Source organism: Papio anubis, chromosome 16, assembly GCF_008728515.1.
Source record: "Papio anubis isolate 15944 chromosome 16, Panubis1.0, whole genome shotgun sequence".
In the NCBI taxonomy this organism is placed as follows: Eukaryota; Metazoa; Chordata; class Mammalia; order Primates; family Cercopithecidae; genus Papio; species Papio anubis.
This window is the reverse complement of record NC_044991.1, coordinates 4,463,692-4,484,913: the sequence shown is the minus strand read 5'-3', so window position 1 is coordinate 4,484,913 and position 21,222 is coordinate 4,463,692. Positions and strand designations below refer to the sequence as shown.

Here is a 21,222-nt window from a genome sequence, read left to right as displayed (position 1 = left end):
GGCTGCCACACCCGGCCCCCAGTTTTCAATTGAGTTGTTTGTTTTCTTATTGTTGTTTTAAGACCTCTTTGTGTATTACCACATGTGTATTGAAAATATTTTCTCCCAGTCTGTGGCTTGTCTTTAATTTTCTTAGCAATGTGTTTTGCAGAGCAGAAGGTTTAATTAGCTTTCATAAATTCCAACTTATATTTTCTCTTTCATGGATTATGCATTTGGTGTTACCCACACAGATTTTTATACTGTATTCTGGTGCCATTTACTGAGTTGGCAATTGTGGAAGAACTGGAAGGAAGGAAGCAAACAAAAAGAGTTCTGTGTGGCACTGTCAGCACGGGGGCACGGGGAGTCCTGCAGGGTGAGGTATGGGCGAGATGGTCTGGTGATGTGTGCAGCGAAGATGTGCGGTCCCCAGATGTGCGGATCAGGAGATGTGCGGGTCTGATGTGCGGGTCTGGAGAAGTGCGGTTCCCAAGATGTGCGGTCCGGAGATGTGCGGGGACCCAGAGGTGCAGATCGGAGATGTGGGGGTCCGGAGATATGCGGATCAGGAGATGTGCCAGTCCCGAGATGCACGGGTCCGGAGATGCACGGGTCCGGAGATGCACGGGTCCGGAGATGCACGGGTCCGGAGATGCACGGGTCCGGAGATGCGTGGGTCCGGAGATGCGAATCTGAAGATGTGTGGATGGGAGATGTGCAGGTCCGGAGATGCGCGGGGCGGCGATGCGCTGATCGGAGATGCTCGGATCAGAGATGCTCAGATCGAAGATGTGGGAATGAGGAGATGTGCAGGGCGGAGATGTGTGGATTGGAGACACGCGAGTCCGGAGATATGCGGGGCGGAGATGCGTGGGTCTAGGGATGCGTGATCTGAGATGTGTGGGTCCGGAGCTCGGGGTCAGCTCAGCAGCAGTCGGAGCGAGCATGCTGGCTTTGGGAGCACAGCACAACGGCAGCTGTAGGAGTGCAAGAGGGTGTGACCCAGAGGCAGGGCCCGGCCCTGCATGGGTATTCTGAGGTTTACGCCTCAGCATTAGATGCCTCATATGCTAAATCACATCCTCGTAGACCCGGTTCAGACACAGGATGGTGATGCCTGGACTATTCATCTGTCTCTCCTCTTTTTCCCCAGACACGCTTTCACCAGCTTCGAGCCCCTCCTCGGTGACTTACCCTGTGGTCCCCGGCAGCGTGGACGAGTCTCCCAGTGGAGCATTGAACATCGAATGTAGAATCTGCGGGGACAAGGCCTCAGGCTACCATTACGGAGTCCACGCGTGTGAAGGCTGCAAGGTAGAGGGGACCTGGAACAGGGCCCGGTGGCTGCCACCATCAACCACTTGTGGTTACTTTTATAGCAAATGGCAGTCATTACTGAGAGATTGCAGAAAGTCCCGGATAAGAAACTGACCTCAGGCCAGGCGCGGTATCTCACGCCTATAATTCCAGCACTTTGGGAAGCCAAGGCGAGTGGATCACCTGAGATCAGGAGTTCGAAACCGGCCTGGTCAACATGGTGAAACGCTGTCTCTACTCAAAATACAAAAACATTAGCCAGGCATGGTGGTGGGTGCCTGTAATCCCAGCTACTTGGGAGGCCGGGGCAGGAGAATCGCTTGAACCCAGGGGCCAGAGGTTGCAGTGAGCCAAGATTGCGCCACTGCACTCCAGCCTGGACAACAAGAGTAAGACTCCGTCTCAAAAAAAAAAAAAAAAAAAGAAAAGTAGAAAAGAAACTGACCTCAGTAATAGATTAGTCTTTCTCTTTAGAGCACAGAACCCCCAAGAGCGTGAACCCTATTGTGAACTGCACATTTGAGGGATCTAGCTTGTATGCCCCTTATGAGAATCTAATACCTGATGTTCCAAGGTAGAACAGTTTCATCCTGAAACCATCCCTCCTCATCCCCCATCTGTGGAAAAATTGTCTTATACAAAACCAGTCCCTGGTGCCAAAAAGGTTGGGAATTGCTGCTTTAGAGAGTCTAGGACAAATGGTTCCTCTGTGCTTTGTAAATACTTAGAGAAGTGTGTTCTTTAAAAGAAAATAAGCCACATTGGGCTGGGCGCGGTGGCTCATGCCTATGATCCCAGCACTTTGGGAGGCCAAGGTGGCTGGATCACCTGAGGTCGGGAGTTCAAGACCATCCTGGCCAACATGGAGAAACCCTGTCTCTACTAAAAATACAAAAATTAGCCAGGTGTGGTGGCGCATGCCTGTAGTCCTAGCTACTTGGGAGGCTGAGGCAGGAGAACTGCTTGAACCCAGGAGGTGGAGGTTGCAGTGAGCCAAGATCAAGCCATTGCACTCCAACCTGGGAGACAAGAGTAAAACTTCATCTCAAAAAAAAAAAAAAAAAGAAAAGAAAAGAAAATAAGCCACATTAAGAACATCACTTCATTCTAATACAAGACAGAGAGCCATTACCGTTGATCTCTGGACCCTCCCTGAAGGCCAGGTGGGGCAGGTGTTCTCATGCTCCTGCCGGGGGAATTGGCCATCAGAAACACAGAGTATCTTGCTTAGGGTCCCCTAGCTCCCAGAAGCAGAGACTGGAACCAGAGACTGGCTGCTCCTGCCCCCTGGCAGTTCCTTCCTGCACATCAGGGGCTTCTCCACCCCATTCGAGCCACAGGAACCCCCTGTGTATCTTCATCCTCCTGCTGGCTCAGCCTGCCCTAAACAGATGTGACCCAGGCCAGGAGTGCGTGTAAGGCAGGCCCTGTTGTCCCGCGTGCTGCCAGCTGGACTGGTGGCCCTTCCGTGTTTGCCAGCGTAGTGATGAGGAGAGCTTCTGCAGCAGCGTCCCTTTAGGGTTGCGCAGCCGTGCTCAAGTCTGGCACCTTATGTACACGATATGTGGGATATCATCATCTGAATGTTTGGTTTGAATCAGAAATCCCTTCCAATGGTGCACACTGCAGGTGTTGACTAACTTGGAAAATGCCACCGCCTTTCCAGCACAATGTATGATCTTGGAACACCAGCATTCTGGCCTCAGAGGCCTGGGCCACAGGGAGAACCTCACAGCCAGAACATTGTGGCACTCTGCCGTCTAGAACCCTCTCCCCACCCTTCTCATTCTAACCCCATGCGTTCCTTAGCCTCCCCACTGTGCAAACCTAGGTAAGGACATTGAAAAGATGTCAGCCTGCCTCTCACATTCCCCGGCACACTGCTGTCCCTCTCCTGCGGGCCAAGCATACCCCACTGTGGCAAAAATATAGAAGAATGACTTAAAAGCAAAGAGGAAAAAGAACCCAAAGCAAAAATGCACTCCTTCGCAAGTTTTCTAACCACATACCTTTGAAAAAGCTCCGTATAAAGTGGCCTTTTCCTTAGGGCCATGATTAATTACTCATTTAGTTTTGCTTTTTATGGACTATTTAGTAACATTGTTTCTTGCTGGGTAGAGTTTAAGATGCTTTTACAAAGCAAGAAAATTGTTTACAAACAGCTGGCTTTTATTATAATTTTTGTCTTTGAGGGAGTTAATATATTCTTACAAAAATTCCTAGAAACTCTTTAGTCACAAATATGGAAATGTCACAATGCTGGGGATAGTTACATTCATATACATTGTAACAAGGCTGAGTAACTCTTTGGAAAACGGTAATTGTGTTTTCCCAAGTCAGATAAGGGCATTTTGAAATGACTTTGAATGCTGCCTCATTTTTTGTTTTTCACATTAAATGTAATGATATTTAAAGTTCTGTATTTGTCCCAATCATTTCAGACTTTTTAGAAGAAGAACTATTTTTCTTTTTTTCTTTTTCTTTTTTTTTTTTTTTTGAGACAGAGTCTCACTCTGTCGCCCAGGCTAAAGTGCAGTGGGGTGATCTCGGCTCACTGCAACCTCTGCCTCCCGGGTTCAAGCAATTCTCCTGCCTCAGCCTCGGGAGTAGCTGGGATTACAGGCACGTGCCACCACACTAGACTAATTTTTGTATTTTTAGTAGAGACAGAGTTTCACCATGTTGGCCAGGCTGGTCTCGAACTCCTGACCTCAAGTGATCCACCTGCCTTGGCCTCCCAAAGTGCTGGGATTACAGGCGTGATCACCACGCCTGGCTTAGAATAACTTTTCCCTAAATTTCGTTCATTTAAAAAGAAACAATAAATGAGCAACAAAAAAGGTGAGTAAAGCAAGTGTGCTGGTTTCTCAGTGGCCCGGGTCTTTAAATCCACTGCGTGTTACCCTCACAGGGCTTCTTTCGGCGAACGATTCGACTCAAGCTGGTGTATGACAAGTGTGACCGCAGCTGCAAGATCCAGAAAAAGAATAGAAACAAATGCCAGTATTGTCGCTTTCACAAGTGCCTTTCCGTCGGGATGTCACACAACGGTAGGTAAGGTGGCCCCACACATTTTCCCAGTTCGTTCCTCGGTTCCCCTTCTTTGTTCCAAGGGAACAGACCAAGCTATGGATGAACGTGCTTCAACATTTCACACCCAAGTCATTTTGTAATCAGAGTGGCCTAAGAAAATAAAAGTTGCCCAGGCATGGTGGTTCACGCCTGTAATCCCAGCACTTTGGGAGGCTGAGGCGGGTGGATCACTTCAGGTCAGGAGTTTGAGACCAGCCTGGCCAATATGGTGAAACCCCGTCTCTATTAAGAATACAAAAATTAACTGGGTGTGGTGGTGCGCACCTGTAGTTCCAGCTACTCGGGAGGCTGAGGCAGAAGAATCGCTTGAACCTGGTAGGCGGAGGTTGCAGTGAGTCGAGATTGCGCCACTGCACTGCAGCCTGGGTGACAGAGGGAGGAGATTCCATCAAAAAAAAAAAAAAAAAGAGAGAAAGAGAGAAAGAAAGAAAGAAAATAAAAGTCTCCCAGGCTTGGTGATTCACACCTGTGATCCTAGCACTTTGGGAGGCTGAGGTGAGTGGATCACTTGAGGTCAGGAGTTTGAGACCAGCCCGGCCAACATGGCAAAACCCCCATCTCTACTAAAAATACAAAAATTAGCTGGGTGTAGTAGTGCACACCTGTAATCCCAGCTACTTGGGAGGCTGAAACAGGAGAATTGCTTGAACCCGGGAGGTGGAGGTTGCAGTGAGCTGAGATCGCACCACTGCACTCCAGTCTGGGCGACAGAGTAAGACTCCGTCTCAAAAAAAAAAAAAAAAAAAGAAAAGAAAAGTCTCAAATAGCTGAGATTCAGTGGCACATTGGACTCGCTGTTAGAAACTTCAAATGGTAAGACTTTGATACAGAATCGAAAAACCAAGTGGAAAGCACCAAAATGACAGAATGTTCGCCCCGTCCATAGGAAGGGTGTGCCACCTCAAACATCTCGCCACATTATGAATTTCCTTCTAGCCAATCATGTAATAGTTTTAGAACATGCTAACTGTGATGTGAATGTAACTAAAGTAAGTCATTCGTAAGACTTGCATGTCTACCTTCTGGAAAAAGAAGCAGTTATTATATAAACTCACCCTGAAGCCCCGTTCACCTCATTCACTCAAAGGTTGATGATACACCTGATGGTGGTGTGCACCCTACTGATGAGACAAACAATGGTGTCACCTTCAGCCTGCACCTGTTTAAAAGTCTACAGTGGGCCGGGCGCGGTGGCTCAAGCCTGTAATCCCAGCACTTTGGGAGGCCGAGACGGGCGGATCACGAGGTCAGGAGATCAAGACCATTCTGGCTAACACGGTGAAACCCCGTCTTTACTAAAAAATACAAAAAACTAGCCGGGCGAGGTGGCGGGCGCCTGTAGTCCCAGCTACTTGGGAGGCTGAGGCAGGCGAATGGTGTAAACCCGGGAGGCGGAGCTTGCAGTGAGCTGAGATCCGGCCACTGCACTCCAGCCTGGGCGACAGAGCGAGACTCCGTCTCAAAAAAAAAAAAAAGTCTACAGTGCATGGAGTTTGAGTTTTTCATCTCTCCATAGTGGAAAGCCGAATAGTAATCAAGGATGGGTCTGAACTGCCTGTGAATTTTCATTCCTGGTTTAAGTCCTGGGGGAGCCCCTCGTCCAGCCCTGTCCGCGCAGTCATGACCTCACTGCTCATGCCTGTTTCCCCCTCCAAACCCTAGCGATTCGTTTTGGACGAATGCCAAGATCTGAAAAAGCAAAACTGAAAGCAGAAATCCTTACCTGCGAACATGACATAGAAGATTCTGAAACCGCAGATCTCAAATCTCTGGCCAAGAGAATCTACGAGGCCTACTTGAAGAACTTCAACATGAACAAAGTCAAAGCCCGGGTCATCCTCTCAGGAAAGGCCAGTAACAATCCAGTAGGTGTTTGCGGCCGTTCTGGGTTCTCTTGGCAACATGGAACCAGTGTCGTAGAGAATGATTAAGGACACATGTGTTGAATGTTGAAAAAATTATATTTATCCCACAGTTAAGCAAAGGACAGCGACAATAGAAATAGTTCATTCTGAGACTCTGAGCTGTAGCTTAATAACAAGTCCTTTCTTCTTGCTTGGAATCACCTCAAAGATCTTAGCCACCAAGTTATTATATTGGCTATGTAATTAATACACTTAGGGAAAAAAAACCCACAAAAACCTTAATAGCTTATCCAAGCACTAAGGTGATTTCTTAGGTGCATTTTTCTTAAATAGAGATAGGGTCTTGCTCTGTCACCCAGGCTGGAGTGCAGTGGTGCAATCATAGTTCACTGCAGCCTTGAACTCCTGGGCTCAAGCAATCCTCCTGCCTCAGCCTCCCAAGGAGCTGGGACTACAGATGTGCACCACCACACCTGGCTGTTTTTTTGTTGTTGTTTTGTTTTTGTTTTTGTTTTTTGGTAGAGAGGAGATGTTTCCCAGGCTGGTCTCAAACTCCTGGCCTCAAGTGATCTTCCCACCTTGGCCTCCCAAAGCACTGGGATTAAATGTGCGAGTCATGGCACCCAGCATTAACTGGATTTAAAAAAAAAAAAACACAAAAAAACCAAAAAAAACTGACCAGGCAGGGTGGGTCACGCCTGTAATCCTAGCACTCTGGGGAGGCCAAGGTGGGCAGATCGCTTGAGTCCAGGAGTTCGATACCAGCCTGGCCAACATGGAGAAACCCCATCTCTACTAAAAATACAAAAATTAGCTGAGCAGGGTGGCACACGCCTGTAATTCCAGCTACTTGGATGGCTGAGGCATGAGAATCGCTTCAACCCAGGAGGCAGAGGTTGCAGTAAGCTGAGATCATGCCACGGCACTCCAGCCTGGGTGACAGATCGAGACCCTATCTCAAAAACATAAAATAGAATAATAAAGTAAATCCCTATTTTAAGGTGTATTAGTCTGTTCTCACACTGCTATAAAGAAATACCTGAGACTGGGTAATTTATAAAGAAAAGAGGTTTAATTGGCTCGTGGCCCACAGGCCGTACAGGAAGCTTCTGCTTCTGGGGAGGCCTCAGGGAACTTTCACTCATAGCAGAAGGTGAAGTGGGAGCAGGCGTCGGGAGGCGCTGCACACTTTTCACCGACCAGATCTTGTGAGAACGCTATCACTAGAGTAGCACCAAGAGGATGGTGCTAAACCATTCGTGAAGATCACCCCCATGATGCAATCCGTCCCCCCAGGCCCCACCTCCAGCACTGGGGATTACAGTTCACCATGACATTTGAGTGGGGACACAGAGCCAAACCATGTTGTAAGGCTAGAAAATGAAACCACTCACTTCCCACTCAAAATGTGCTCATGGTCCTTTCTCCTAAAACTATCCTTCCCTCTCAGAAAAACATGCCTACATTCTTTTTCTGCCTTCGGTGAAAAGGCAGTGACATCTCGGGGCTTAGAAAGGGCCACCTGTAAGCCGGGTGCGGTGGCTCATGCCTGTAATCCCAGCACTTTGGGAGGCCAAAACGGGCGGATTATGAGGTCAAGAGATTGAGACCATCCTGGCTGACACAGTGAAACCCCATCTCCACTAAAAACACAAAAAATTAGCCAGGCATGGTGGTAGTTGCCTGTAATCCCAGATATTTGCGAGGCTGAGGCAGAATTGCTTGAACCTGGGAGCTAGAGGTGGCAGTAAGCTAAGATCGCACCACTGCACTCCAGCCTGGGCAACAGAGTGAGACTGTCTCCAAAAAAAAGAAAGGAAAAGAAAGGACCACTTGTTATAGAAACCCTGTCTTTTAAGGTAGCTCTGGACCTTTTCAGAGGCACCTAAGTTGCCCCTCATGGCTCATCCTCCATGTCCCCACCTGCCTGGCCTAAGTCTTCCTTTTCCCTCCCCAACAGTTAAATAAGCCTTTGTCTCCATTACAAAAAAAATCTCAGAGCTACCTTCAAAGAAGAGCCAGCCCTCAGTTGGTGAATGAAGATCCTTTTTTTTTTTTTCCATTTTCCTATGAACATGGTGAAACAGGTTTAATTTGTATTAATGAATAGCTTGAAGCAATCCTTACTGGGAATTACAAGGTGGAATTTTAGTCACAGGAAAATAAAGCATTTCACAAGCTACTTACTTTCATGAACAAACCAAACCTCTTCTTTACTGAGTCCTTTAATTCTTCAGTGAATTCTCCAGTTAAATAGGCTAAGACATTTGAGAAGTTTCCAGCAGACACCCACGCTAGGCAGCCCCAGAGGCTTCTCCCAATTAGACCCTTCCTGGATCATGAGAGTGAAAGAAAATGTAACTTTGAGCTTGGAGTCTCTATCCTGGAGATGATTAGTACAACCCAAAATTGGGAAGACTTACTTTGTTTGCCAGCTTATATTTATCCCTTGGATTTAAGAATTGAAAGCAGGCTGGGCACGGTGGCTCACACTGTAATCCCAGCACTTTGGGAGGCTGAGGCAGGAGGATCACTTGAGGCAATCCAAGAGTTCGAGACCAGGCAACACAAGGAGACCTCGTCTCTACAAAAAAATGATTTTTTTTTTTTCAAACTAGCTGGGCATGGTGCTGTGTGCCTGTGGTCCCAGCTACTTGGGAAGCTGAGGCGAGAGGATGGCTTGAACCCAGGAGTTCAAGACCAACCTGGGCAACATGGCAAGACCACATCTCTACACAAAATAAAAACATTAGCCAGGTATGGTGGCACACGCCTGTAGTCCCTGCGACTTGGGAGTTTGAGGCAGGAGGATGCCTTGAGGCCAGGAGTTCAAGGCTGCAGCGAGCCATGATTGCGCCACTGCACTCCAGCCTAGGCAACAGAGGAGACTCTCTAAATAATTCAAAGCAGAGTTAAGTTGTCTTTCTCCCTAATGACCTGCCCCCAGCATTGAGTGCAAACGGTACTCCTGGCATCCTCCTGCACCTGCCCTTGGAGACCCCCAAGCTCTAGGAACCCCATCACCCTCAGCTGAGGGTCACATGCAGCAACTTGCAGGCAGGAATCTGTTTGCATTTTAACCTTAAAGAAATAAATAATAGGCCGGGTGTGGGGGCTCATGGCTGTAATCCCAGCACTTTGGGAGGCTGAGGCAGGTGGATCACCTGAGGTCAGGAGTTGGAGACCAGCCTGACCAATATGGTGAAACCCCGTCTCTATTAAAAATACAAAAATTATCCAGGCATGGTGGTGGGCACCTGTAATCCCAGCTACTCGGGAGGCTGAGACAGGAGAATTGTTTGAACATGCGAGGCAGAGGTTGCAGTGAACTGAGATAGCACCACTGCACTCCAGCCTGGGTGACTCTGTCTCAAAAAAAAACAAAATAAGAGGGCAGGGCATGGTTGCTCACGCCTGTAATCCCAGCACTTTGGGAGGCAGAGGAGGGCAGATTGCCTGAGCTCAGGAGTTCGAGACCAGCCTTGGCAACACGGTGAAACCCTGTCTCTACCAAAATACAAAAATTTAGCTGGGCATGGCAGCGTGTGCCTGTAGTCCCAGCTATGCGGAAGGCTGAGGCAGGAGAATTGCTTGAACCTGGGACGTGGAGGCTGCAGTGAGCTGAGATCGCACCACTGCACTCCAGCCTGGGCGACAGAGCGAGACTCCGTCTCAAAAAAAAAAGAAAGAAATGAGAGATGAATAGTCTAGGATTGGGCTTCACAATTTGGTTTTCTGTAGAAAAAGAGAACCGTGCACTCTTCTAAGAGTCAGATGCCTCCTTCCACCCACACCCCCAAAGCCAGAGCACCATAGGTACCAGTTTTCAAGACAACCTCCAACCTTCATGTAACTCTTTGTGTTTGATCACACTGTTTGCTCCAAGCCAGGGTCCCACCCCATGTCCTTGTCTGCACGCAGGACATTGGAGGCATGGCCCCCTCCTCTCTGCCTGGCCTGCTGACGGGCTTTCCAGAGCTGGCTCCTTCCAGTGCAGGATACCCTCTCTGCTTATTCTGGGAAAAGGCCCATTGGCAGGATGCCCACCACCAGGCCACACAGCCCGAATCTCTTGGCCAAGCTCTGGTTTTGTGGCCATGGTAGGTATTGGAAGACCATAGCCTGTGTCCCTTACACATCCCAGAAAGCAGCCCCATCTGTGGGTGAGAAATATGTTAGGGAGACCAAGCATCGGGCTGGAAGCATTCACCTTGATCTCTGGCCAGTGGCCCACATCCGGTCCCTGTTTTATCACTTTCCAGCCTGGGTGATCTCACAGCCCCAGCCACGCCCCACAGAGCCTCAGGGAGGCACACTGACCTCAGGGCTGGCTGCGGACTTCATTTCTGTTTGGGGATGAGAGGCGGCACAGTGAATTGTCCAGGCTGGTAAACTGATGGATTCACACGAACCGTAATGGGCTATGTGCTGAGGAAGGCAGGCTCGCCTCCTCCCTGCAGGGGCCGCTGGGGTGAAAGCAACCCTGAAATGTTCAAAGCCTTGATGGGGAAGCACAGGGGATGGATAGATTTTAATTTAATTTTATTTATTTTACTTTTTATTTTATTTTATTTTTTTTGAGATGGAGTTTTGCTCTTGTTGCCCAGGCTGGAGTGCAGTGGTGCAATCTCGGCTCACCGCAACCTCCGCCTCCCAAGTTCAAGCAATTCTCCTGCCTCAGCCTCCCAAGTAGCTGGGACTACAGGCATGCACCACCATGCCCGGCTAATTTTGCATTTTTAGTAGAGACAGGGTTTCTTCATGTTGAGGCTGGTCTCGAACTCCTGACCTCAGGTGATCTGCCCGCCTCGGCCTCCCAAAGTGCTGGGATTACAGGCATGAGCCACCGCGCCCAGCCTAGATTTTAATTTTAAAGCAGCCCTCTGGTTTGCTAGAAGAGGGGAACTGAATTTCTCTTTGCGGTGGCCAATGCCTTTCTTCTGTCAAGAGCAGCTCATGATCTTCAGATCAGATGACACAAAGCCCCGTGACTGAGCTGGAATGGGCTAGAATGCTGGGGGGCCTGAAGCCGGTGGGGGAGTTGTGGGGGGCCTAGAATCGGCCAGGAGGCTTGGGTCGGGGCTGGAACTGGCCAGGGTGCACGGGGGAGGCTGTGGGGGCAGGGGGAGGCCGCTGCATGGAGCGGAACGTAGATGCCGTTGATTGAGGAGAGGTGGGTTTAGCTGAGGGGAGGAGTGAGGGGTGGATGGAGAATGTCTCTGTCCATCTGGACACTGGGACTGTTTGAGCCCCTGGGATTTCAGAACCGTGGGCCAGAAAATGGTCAGGGCCCTTGGTGATGGGGCAGAGCGCCTCTGAGGAACTCACTGCCCCTTGATTTGAGGGCGACAGGGATGGAAGCAGAGCCAGGGGGCTGAGGGAGGCAAAAAAAAAAATGGGTGCTTTTCAACAGCGTCTAAAAAGGTAAGATGCTGATCTGTCAGGGGTTGAGAATGTCATCAGAAGACTTTGGAGGAAGCAACAGAAAATGAGACTGAGGGGCTTGGACAGAGTCAGTGCCCTCTGTGTGATTATTGTTTCCTCATTCCCCTGCAGCTGAGAGTTCAGCCCCCAACATGCAGCATGCTCATGCACAAATGCACACACACACACGCACCCACACCACACATCCATGCGCACACGGGTACACAAACATACACATGTGCACCCGCATGCATGTTCACACACATGCACCCACACTCACACATCCATGCATGCATGTGTACACAAACACACCCACACTTGTACACAGATGCATCTCCACCCCCATACATGCACATGGACACACACATGCACCCACACTCACACATCCATCCATGCTCACACACAGGTGGCCAAACACATGTACCCACAGCAAAGCTCACATGCACCCACACTCACACATCCATGCATGCACATGTACACACACACTCACACATACACATGCACCCCACATGTGTACCACAGACGCACCTCCACCCCCGCACATGCACATGCACACACACATGCACCCACACATAGATACATGCACACACACACATGTACCCACACCTGTGTACACACACATACACATGCATGCTCACACACATGCATCCACACACACTACAAACCCATGCATTCACACATGTATACAGACATGCACTTACTGCACATATGTACATATACATGCTCACATGCATGCATATGCACACACATGTACCCTCACATTATGCACACATGTACCCACACACATGCACACATGTATATACACTGCTCGCACACATACACACACTCACATGTGTATACATATGCTCATACACATACACACATGTGCACACGCTTGCTTTCACACTCACACTCTTACTGTTTTGGGCTTAAGAAGCTGCTTTGGGCTTAAGAAGCAAACTGCACCTTCCAAAAAATGAGTGAGGTGTTCAGTTAAACAACCAAACAATTCTTAGCACTGAATATGCGGACTTTAGAAATTCAAAGTATAAGGTGATAATAATGGTGTACTGCTACTTTTTACTCTAACAAACGTATCAGAACTGACATTCAGTTCAAATGAAGAAAGCAGGAATTGTGTGTATCATGTGTTTATTTCAAAGATTCTCCTATTGCTCCAAATTGTTGGGGATTATCTTTAGAGTCTTTGAATAGCTTCAGTTATGGAAGATTTTACCCTCTGAGAATATAACTGAATTTTAGACAAACCATGAGTCCATTGTAGCTAGTCTGGCAGGCAAGTTGGGATTAAACAGTAAAATGTCTTGTTTGAAAAAACAAGAAAGACCCGCTTGGGCAACATAGTGAGACCCCTCTATGAAAAGTTAGCTGGGCATGGTGGTGTGCGCCTGTGGTTCCAGCTATTCACGAGGCTGAGGCAGGAGGATGAGGTCAAGACTGCAGTGGACTGTGATTGCGCCACTGTACTCCAGCCTGGGTGACAGAGCAAGACCCTGTCTCAAAAAAAAAAAAAGAAAAAAAGTTAGGCAAGGAAGCTAATTTGTGACATGCAGCTGAGCATGTTTTTAAGACCAGTTTCGAAAGAGGAATTCCAACATTATTCTTAACATTTCAGAAGCTCGGGAATGAGGGTGACCTCCAGGGTGCCGTGTTATAATAGGACTGCTCCTTTCAACAGCTATGACCTTATACCATGTCTTGGGGTGTTGCCTGCCGTGTGATAGTCCAATATTATACCTACTACTTAAGTTGTCTTTAGATTTAAAAATGTGCTTCATATTTTGTGCCACTTCAACAAATGTATAGTAAAATATAACCAAGAGAGCTTATTAAATAATGTCATCCAAAACAGCTCTACTACTGATTCACTTTTTTTTTTTTTGAGACTGAGTCTCACTCTGTCACCCAGGCTGGATTGCAGTGACATGATCCCGGCTCACTGCAACCTCCCCCTCCTGGGTTCAAGCAATTCTCCTGCTTCCGCCTCCCAAGTAGCTGGGATTACAGGTGCCCGCCACCACGCCTGGCTAATTTTTGTATTTTTAGTAGAGACAGGGTTTTGCCATGTTGGCCAGGCTGGTCTCGAACTCCTGACCTCAGGTGATCCACCTACCTCGGCCTCCCAAAGTGCTGGAATTGCAGGCCTGAGCTACTGCGCCTGGTCCACATTTAATTTTTTGCTAAAAGATGACAGCTGCTAACAGAGATGAATTCTCATGAAAGATATCATTGAGCATCATAGGCCATACGAGTGTCTGCAGGGACCAGTGTGGCAGCAAGCGGGGCGTTCTGCTCTCGGCATGGAGTGATTGGGGAAAATCTAGGCAGCTTCCTGCCTCACGCTGTTTAAAGTCTTTATAATGTGCTTTATTTCATTTACTTGAAATGACTGCCTGTCATGTCAGATATATTCATAGTCAAACTTGAGTATAAAAGGCATATTCCAAAGTTATAAGCTGCTGCATAGATTTTTTGTAAAATGATGTTACCAAGAATGCTTGTCAATGAAGTTTGGCGAATTTGCAAATGTGTTTTACACCATTTCTCTTTAGCTTTAATAAACATTGGTTTCTTCATGGTAGCACTCATTTTGAATTCAGTGGTCTCCAGTTTTCCCTGTTCAATGAGGCCCACTTTCTAAAACCAAAGTGATAATTTTATAAAAATGAAATGAGACATTTGTTACCACGTAAGTCCTCATTTATGAGAGTACATCCCCCATAAAAGTAGTCCAGGGCGGGCCTCAGGGGCATGCAAGCTGTTTCATGACACCCCAAGCCTAGAAAGGCCCAGGCTTGGGTGTTCACGCTCCGCTGTTGCCTTCTTGAAATTCATAATCATCTTTGAACAAGGGGTCCCACAGGGTGCGGTGACTCACACCTGTCATCCCAACACTTTGGGAGGCTGAAGTGGGTGGATCACCTGAGGTCAGGAGTTCGAGACTAGCCTGGCCAACATGGTGAAACCCCATCTCTACTAAAAATACAGGAATTAACCAGGCATGGTGGCGGGTGCCTGTAATCCCAGCTACTCGAGAGGCTGAGGCAGGAGAATCACTTGAACCTGGGAGGTGGAGGTTGCAGTGAGTCGAGATCACGCCACTGCACTCCAGCCTGGGAGACACAGTGAGACTCCGTCTCAAAAAAGAAAAACCAAGGGGTCCCACATTTGCGTTTTTGCTCTGGGTCCCGCAAATTATGTAGCCAGGCCTGCATTTGTCCTAGGAGATGCTCAACCAAAAAACAATAAGTAACACCAAGCATTCTGTAATCGAACACTGTAGGAACCCCTGCTTATCCTAGCCTCATTCTCATTCTGGAACACTGCACATTTATCATGTTAAAAACTCAGTTGGGGAGACCCAACTTCATTTAACTCAGTATTTCTTATATTTTTTAAACAACTCATTTTTTAAAAAAAGTATTCAACACCTTTATTTCTGCTGAATGTACTTTAGACAGATCTAGTGATTTGAATAAAGTGATGGTGGCCTAACAGTCTATTTTCTGGAATTGAGGGAATACTGCTATTGATCCTTTAAAAATATTTACGTAGTCCCTCCTAGAGGCTGGGCGCAGTGGCTCACACATGTAATCCTGGCACTTTGGGAGGCCGAAGCGGACAGATTGCCTGAGCTCAGGAGTTCAAGACCAGCCTGGGTAACACGGTGAAACCCCGTCTCTACTAAAATACAAAAAATTAGCTGGACGTGGTGGTCTGTGCTTGTAATCCCAGCTACTCGAGAGGCTGAGGCAGGAGAATCACTTGAACCCAGGAGGCAGAGGCAGAGGATGCAATGAGCCGGGATTGCACCACTGCATTCCAGCCTGGGCGACATGACAGAGCAAGACTCCGTCTCAAAAAAAAAAAAAAAAAGGAAAAAAAAAAAATTTGGCCCCTCCTAGAAATGTTAATTCCTCAAATCTGAGCTTCAACTTTCTGTGAAGCAGAATTATCTCCAAACTTTAACAAACAATGGTCATCTGAACTGTTTTTAAGGTCTTTAGAGAGAGATCATTTTCAATCTTTGTTAATCAGACTTCAGATTATTTAGAAACTTGGCTCTGAATATTGTATTCAGAATGTTTTCACTCATTTGTGAGTAATTTTTAAAATATCCCCTTTCCTCAGATGCAGAATCAGGGTTTTTAATCCAGCATTATGTTGCAAGTCCTGGTTCTGTTGAAACATTCCATACAATCTGTGTGATGGTTATCGCAAGAAATGGAATATGGGCTCTTGTGCTGTGGTTCAGAAACAGGAACACTTCAGGCTGTGGATCAGCTACTACTGTGGCTGCTTGCCCACTGGCAGGGGGCATTCTTTAAATCCCTGGGATGCTTCTGCACTCTGGGCTCCACTGTTCCAGCAGCGATTAGAAATAATGCTTTACGGCCGGACGCGATGGCTCAAGCTCAGTTGGTCCCCTGGCACCGGAGGCCGAGACGGGTGGGATCACGAGGTCAGGAGATCGAGACCATCCCGCGCCATGGTGAAACCCCGCCCTACCAAAACAAAACTAGCTGGCGAGGGCGGCTTCGCAGTCCCAGCTACTCGGGAGGCTGGAGTGCAGGAATGGCTAAACCCCAGAGTGGAGCTTATGGTGAGCTGAGATCCGGCCACTGCACTCCAAAGCCTGGCGATAGACAGACCTCGGCCTCAAAAAAAAGAACAATGCTTAGGTCGCTACAGTGGCTCACCCCTGTAATCCCAGCACTTTGGGAGGCTGAGGTGGGCAGATTACCTGAGGTCAAGAGTTCAACACCAGCCTGACCAACATGGTGTAACCCTGTCTCTACTAAAAATACAAAATTAATCACGTGGTGGCTTCGGGCCTGTAATCCCAGCTACTCAGGAGGCTGAGGCAGGAGAATCGCTTGAACCTGGGAGGCCGAGGTCACAGTGAGCCGAGATTGTGTCATTGCACTCCAGCCTGGGCAACAAGAGCAAAACTCCATCTCAAAAAAAAAAAAAGAAAAAGAAAAGAAATAACACCTTAGCCCACTGCATTATTGACCTTGTCTGCATAAGCCATGGACCACATTATAAACAGAGAGATCCCTCAGATGCTGTCACTTTCCTGCTCTGCCCAGACGTAAATTTCAGCCCACAGCAGTGTTTGTGCTCATTCTCCCCGGCCCTCCCACACATGTAATCCCTTCTGAGCATGTTGGCTTCAAATAATATGACCAGCCACCTCCTCCACCACAAGATCTTCAGGAAATGGCAGGCCACTGGGTTTCGATGCAGAGGGCATGGGATCACACAAGGCATGGCTGTGGGGACTTGGCACTTGCTCCAGAACGTGGAGCACTGAGTGAAGGTTTCAGTCTCCTGCACTGAGAACAAGCACTCTATGCCCACTTATCCTAAAGAGTTTAACAATGCTTGTTTGCTGATTCCTACATAGATGCCAACTTTATGAGCTGTATGTATTTACATGCCAGATTTATTCATTGAGCAGCGTTAACTAATGGTGTTCACCTCTAAAGCATATACTGCTAAAATTAAGAATTATTGTACTGCTTCCCGTAGTTGTTAAGAGTTCAGAGAATATTTAAGAATATTAAAGGTGCTTTGCTAATATCCTTGTTAGTTTTGTGGACAAAATCAGTACTTCAGTTTCTTGTTTCTTTTTTTTTTTTTTGAGATGGAGTCTTGCTCTGTCACCCAGACTGGGAGTGCAGTGGCACACCCGCTCACTGCAACCTCCTCGGCCTCCTGTCTGCTTATTCCTCCTGCCTCAGCCTCCCAAGTAGCTGGGTTACAGGCACACACCATGCCTCGGCTAATTTTGTTTTGTTTTGTTTTGAGACGAGTCTTGCTCTGTCACCCAGGCTGGCAGCCATCTCGGCTCACTGCAAGCCCACCTCCTGGTTCACATTCTGCCTCAGCCTCCTGGCTGGAACTACAGGCACCGGCCACCACCACTGCTAATTTGTATTTTTAGTAGAGACGGGGTTTCCATCATGTTAGGCAGGATGGTCTCATCTCCTGACCTGATCTGCCCTCCGCCTGGCCTCCCCAGTGCTGGATTATAGGCGTGAGCCACCGCTACCGCCACATTTTTGTGTATTTAGTAGAGACGGGTTTCACCCATGTTGGCCAGGTCTCAAACTCTTTTAACCTCAGGTAATCCACCCACCTCAGCCTCCCAAAGTGCTGGGATTACAGGCGTGAGCCACCATGCCCAGCCCAGTACTTCAGTTTCTTAGCAATGAAATCCACCCAATGTCAGGCGATGATGATTATTATTTTACTGATTTATACTGTTCATTCTCTATTAATGTCTTATTTTCCCCAGCCGATTTTGAAGTTGAGTGAGGACTGTGTTCTGCGGGTGTCTTGAGTCCTCTGAGGCACTGAGCTTGGTGATGTGGACGCAGGAGCTGCTCGTTAGGAGCTGCTCGTTAGTGAACTGATGGCTGGGAGCATGGTGCATCCCACATCACCTGACTTACCTTGGTGTCCTCCTTTGTAGCCTTTTGTCATACACGATATGGAGACACTGTGTATGGCTGAGAAGACACTGGTGGCCAAGCTGGTGGCCAATGGCATCCAGAACAAGGAGGCGGAGGTCCGCATCTTTCACTGCTGCCAGTGCACATCGGTGGAGACCGTCACGGAGCTCACGGAATTCGCCAAGGCCATCCCAGGCTTCGCAAACTTGGACCTGAACGATCAAGTGACACTGCTAAAATACGGAGTTTACGAGGCCATATTTGCCATGCTGTCTTCGGTGATGAACAAAGATGGGATGCTGGTAGCATATGGAAATGGGTTTATAACTCGTGAATTCCTAAAAAGCCTAAGGAAACCGTTTTGTGATATCATGGAACCCAAGTTTGATTTTGCCATGAAGTTCAATGCACTGGAACTGGATGACAGCGATATCTCCCTTTTCGTGGCTGCTATCATTTGCTGTGGAGGTGAGTGGTTGATTTAATCTGCTGGTGTCATGTCCCTGACAGGCTCCTGTCTTGAAAATTTTGACAGTGGGAAATGCAGTACCAGCTTGAGCTGTCCCAGTGGAGGGGACACTCCCAGGGTGGGAAGATGTTTGACCTCCAGTCACTGCTGAGTAGAATTCAGTGGGAATTATATCAGTATTGTATCATATTATAGTATATATTGTTATTATCTATAAAGACATATTTAATATTATGTAAATGTATGACACTTTAATTATAATATTAGCCAAGTGTGGTGGTGCACACCTTTAGTCCCAGCTACTCAGTAGACTGAGGCCAAAAGATCCCTTGCGTCCAGGAGTTCAAAGTTGCAATGAGTTATGAATGCATCACTGCACTCTAGCCTGGGCAACAGAACAATACCCTATGTCTTTAAAAAAAAATTATATATTTTGCACAAATATATATATAGAGAAAAAGAGGTCGGACATGGGCCTGTAATCTCAGCACTTTGGGAGGCCAAGGTGGGTGGATCACTTGAGCTCAGGAGTTTGAGACCAGCCTGGGCAACATGGCAAGACCCCGTCTCTACAAAAAAAAAATACAAAAAATTAGTCTTGTATGGTGGCATGTACCTGTAGTCCCAGCTACCTGGGAGGCTGAGGTGGGAGGATTACTTGAGCCCAGGAGACAAGGGTTGCAGTGAGCTGAGGTCGTGCCACCGCACTCCAGCCTGGGTGATGGAGGAAGACCCTGTCTCAGGAAAAAAAAAAATATGCACACACACACACACACACACACACACATTTCATTTATATTATAATTATGTCTAATATTATAAGCAGATATAATTTGTATATTATATTCCTGTATGTATTATATAATGATGTTGTATTCATATTATAGACAATATTGTATGAAGTTCAATACAGATGTCAGTATAGTTGCTGTCACAATCGGTTATGTTGATGAAAAGTATATTTCCTAATGCAACGTATAATATCAGTCAGTAGCCAAGTGGCAGTGACTGCAAGGGTTGCTTTGCCTGAGGAAGCAGATCCCAGGGAAGGCCAATCTGGTCCTCTGTGTGGAAGCTGGCTCTGCAGCCCCCACATTTTTGGCTCGGTGGCACGTTCCTTTAAATAGCCCCATCTCGGGTCTAGGAAGGTCATCCATCTCTTGTAAACTCGGCTGACCTTACCCAGGCTTGGTGGAGACGGATGGGGTCTCCCACACTGCCTGCAGCCATACTGCGCCCCGGGGATTCACTCACTGTCAGCATGGAGCTGACTCAGCCCTACCAGCCATGCCTGTTACCGTCTGGCTGGGCACAAGTCAGATGAAGGAAGTCCTTGCGCTCTGGCGTAAAGTGTACAAGGACAAAGCAGTCACGCATAATTTGTCCTTTAGTATGGTCAGGATGTAGCATTGTGGGGAATATGCAGTTGCAGAACTATTTATATGTAGCATGATCACAGTTTTATAAAGGAAATTATAATCCTATGTCAATCCTAGGTATATAGAAAAATGTCCAGTGAGATAGATGTTAAGCCTATTATGGTGGGATTAAAATTATGAGGGGGGATTTATTTCTAATTTTCAAAAAATTCCTTTTTTTTTTTTTTTGAGACAGAGTCTTGGTCACCCTGGAGTGCAGTGGCACGATCTCAGGTCACTGCAACTTCTGCCTCCTGGGTTCAAGTGATTTGCCTGCCTCAGCTCCTGAGTAGCTGGGATTACAGGACCATGCCACCACACCTGGATAATTTTTATATTTTTAGTAAAGATGGGGTTTCACTATATTGGCCAGGCTGGTCTCAAACTCCTGACTCAGGGTGACCCACCCACCTTGGCCTCCCAAAGTGCTGGGATTACAGGCATGAGCCACCTGTAATCCTCTCTTTAGAGACTTAATAGTTATAGCCCCAGCCACTCTGGAGGCCCCGGCAGGAGGATTGCTTGAGCCTAGGAGTTCCAGTCCAGCCTAGGCAACGTAGCAAGACCCCATCACTAAAACAACACAAAAACAAGAATTTTAGGAATAAAAACTTAATACTTATATTTACAACCAAAAACAATGAAGATTTTTAAATCTTCATCACTAGCAACACTGTTAAGAATCATAGGGCCGGGCGCGGTGGCTCAAGCCTGTAATCCCAGCACTTTGGGAGGCCGAGACGGGCGGATCACGAGGTCAGGAGATCGAGACCATCCTGGCTAACACAGTGAAACCCCGTCTCTACTAAAAAAAAATACAAAAAATTAGCCAGGCGTGGTGGCGGGCGCCTGTAGTCCCAGCTACTCGGGAGGCTGAGGCAGGAGAATGGCGTGAACCCGAGAGGCGGAGCTTGCAGTGAGCTGAGATCCGGTCACTGCACTCCAGCCTGGGCGACAGAGCCAGACTCCGTCTCAAAAAAAAAGAATCATAGCAGTGGTTGGGTCTGTAAGGGAGCACCGCCTGCTGAATATGGCTTGGGGCAGTATTTTCTGGACCAAGAATCAGGTCTCATGCTGTGAGACTGTCCCAAGAAATCTAGTGCCAGCTACCCCAGGCAGGTCATTGGTGTGAACGCTGGCTCTTCCTGCACCAAGTCTCAGACCTGCCCCATCCTCCTTCCCACTCCAGGGTC

General features: G+C 47.7%; 1 protein-coding gene across 3 annotated transcripts in view; it reads left to right on the top strand.

Moving 5' to 3' along the window:
• The window catches only part of PPARA (peroxisome proliferator activated receptor alpha), a 99,253-nt gene that overhangs the window by 75,678 nt on the left and 2,353 nt on the right, over positions 1-21,222 (top strand). For all 3 annotated transcript variants that reach the window (XM_009217507.4, XM_017945390.3, XM_021921668.2), the window contains 4 exons: positions 1,136-1,296; positions 4,211-4,349; positions 6,055-6,257; positions 18,163-18,610. In XM_009217507.4, the coding sequence (XP_009215771.1) occupies positions 1,136-1,296; positions 4,211-4,349; positions 6,055-6,257; positions 18,163-18,610 (951 nt within the window). The remainder of the gene's footprint in view (positions 1-1,135; positions 1,297-4,210; positions 4,350-6,054; positions 6,258-18,162; positions 18,611-21,222) is intronic.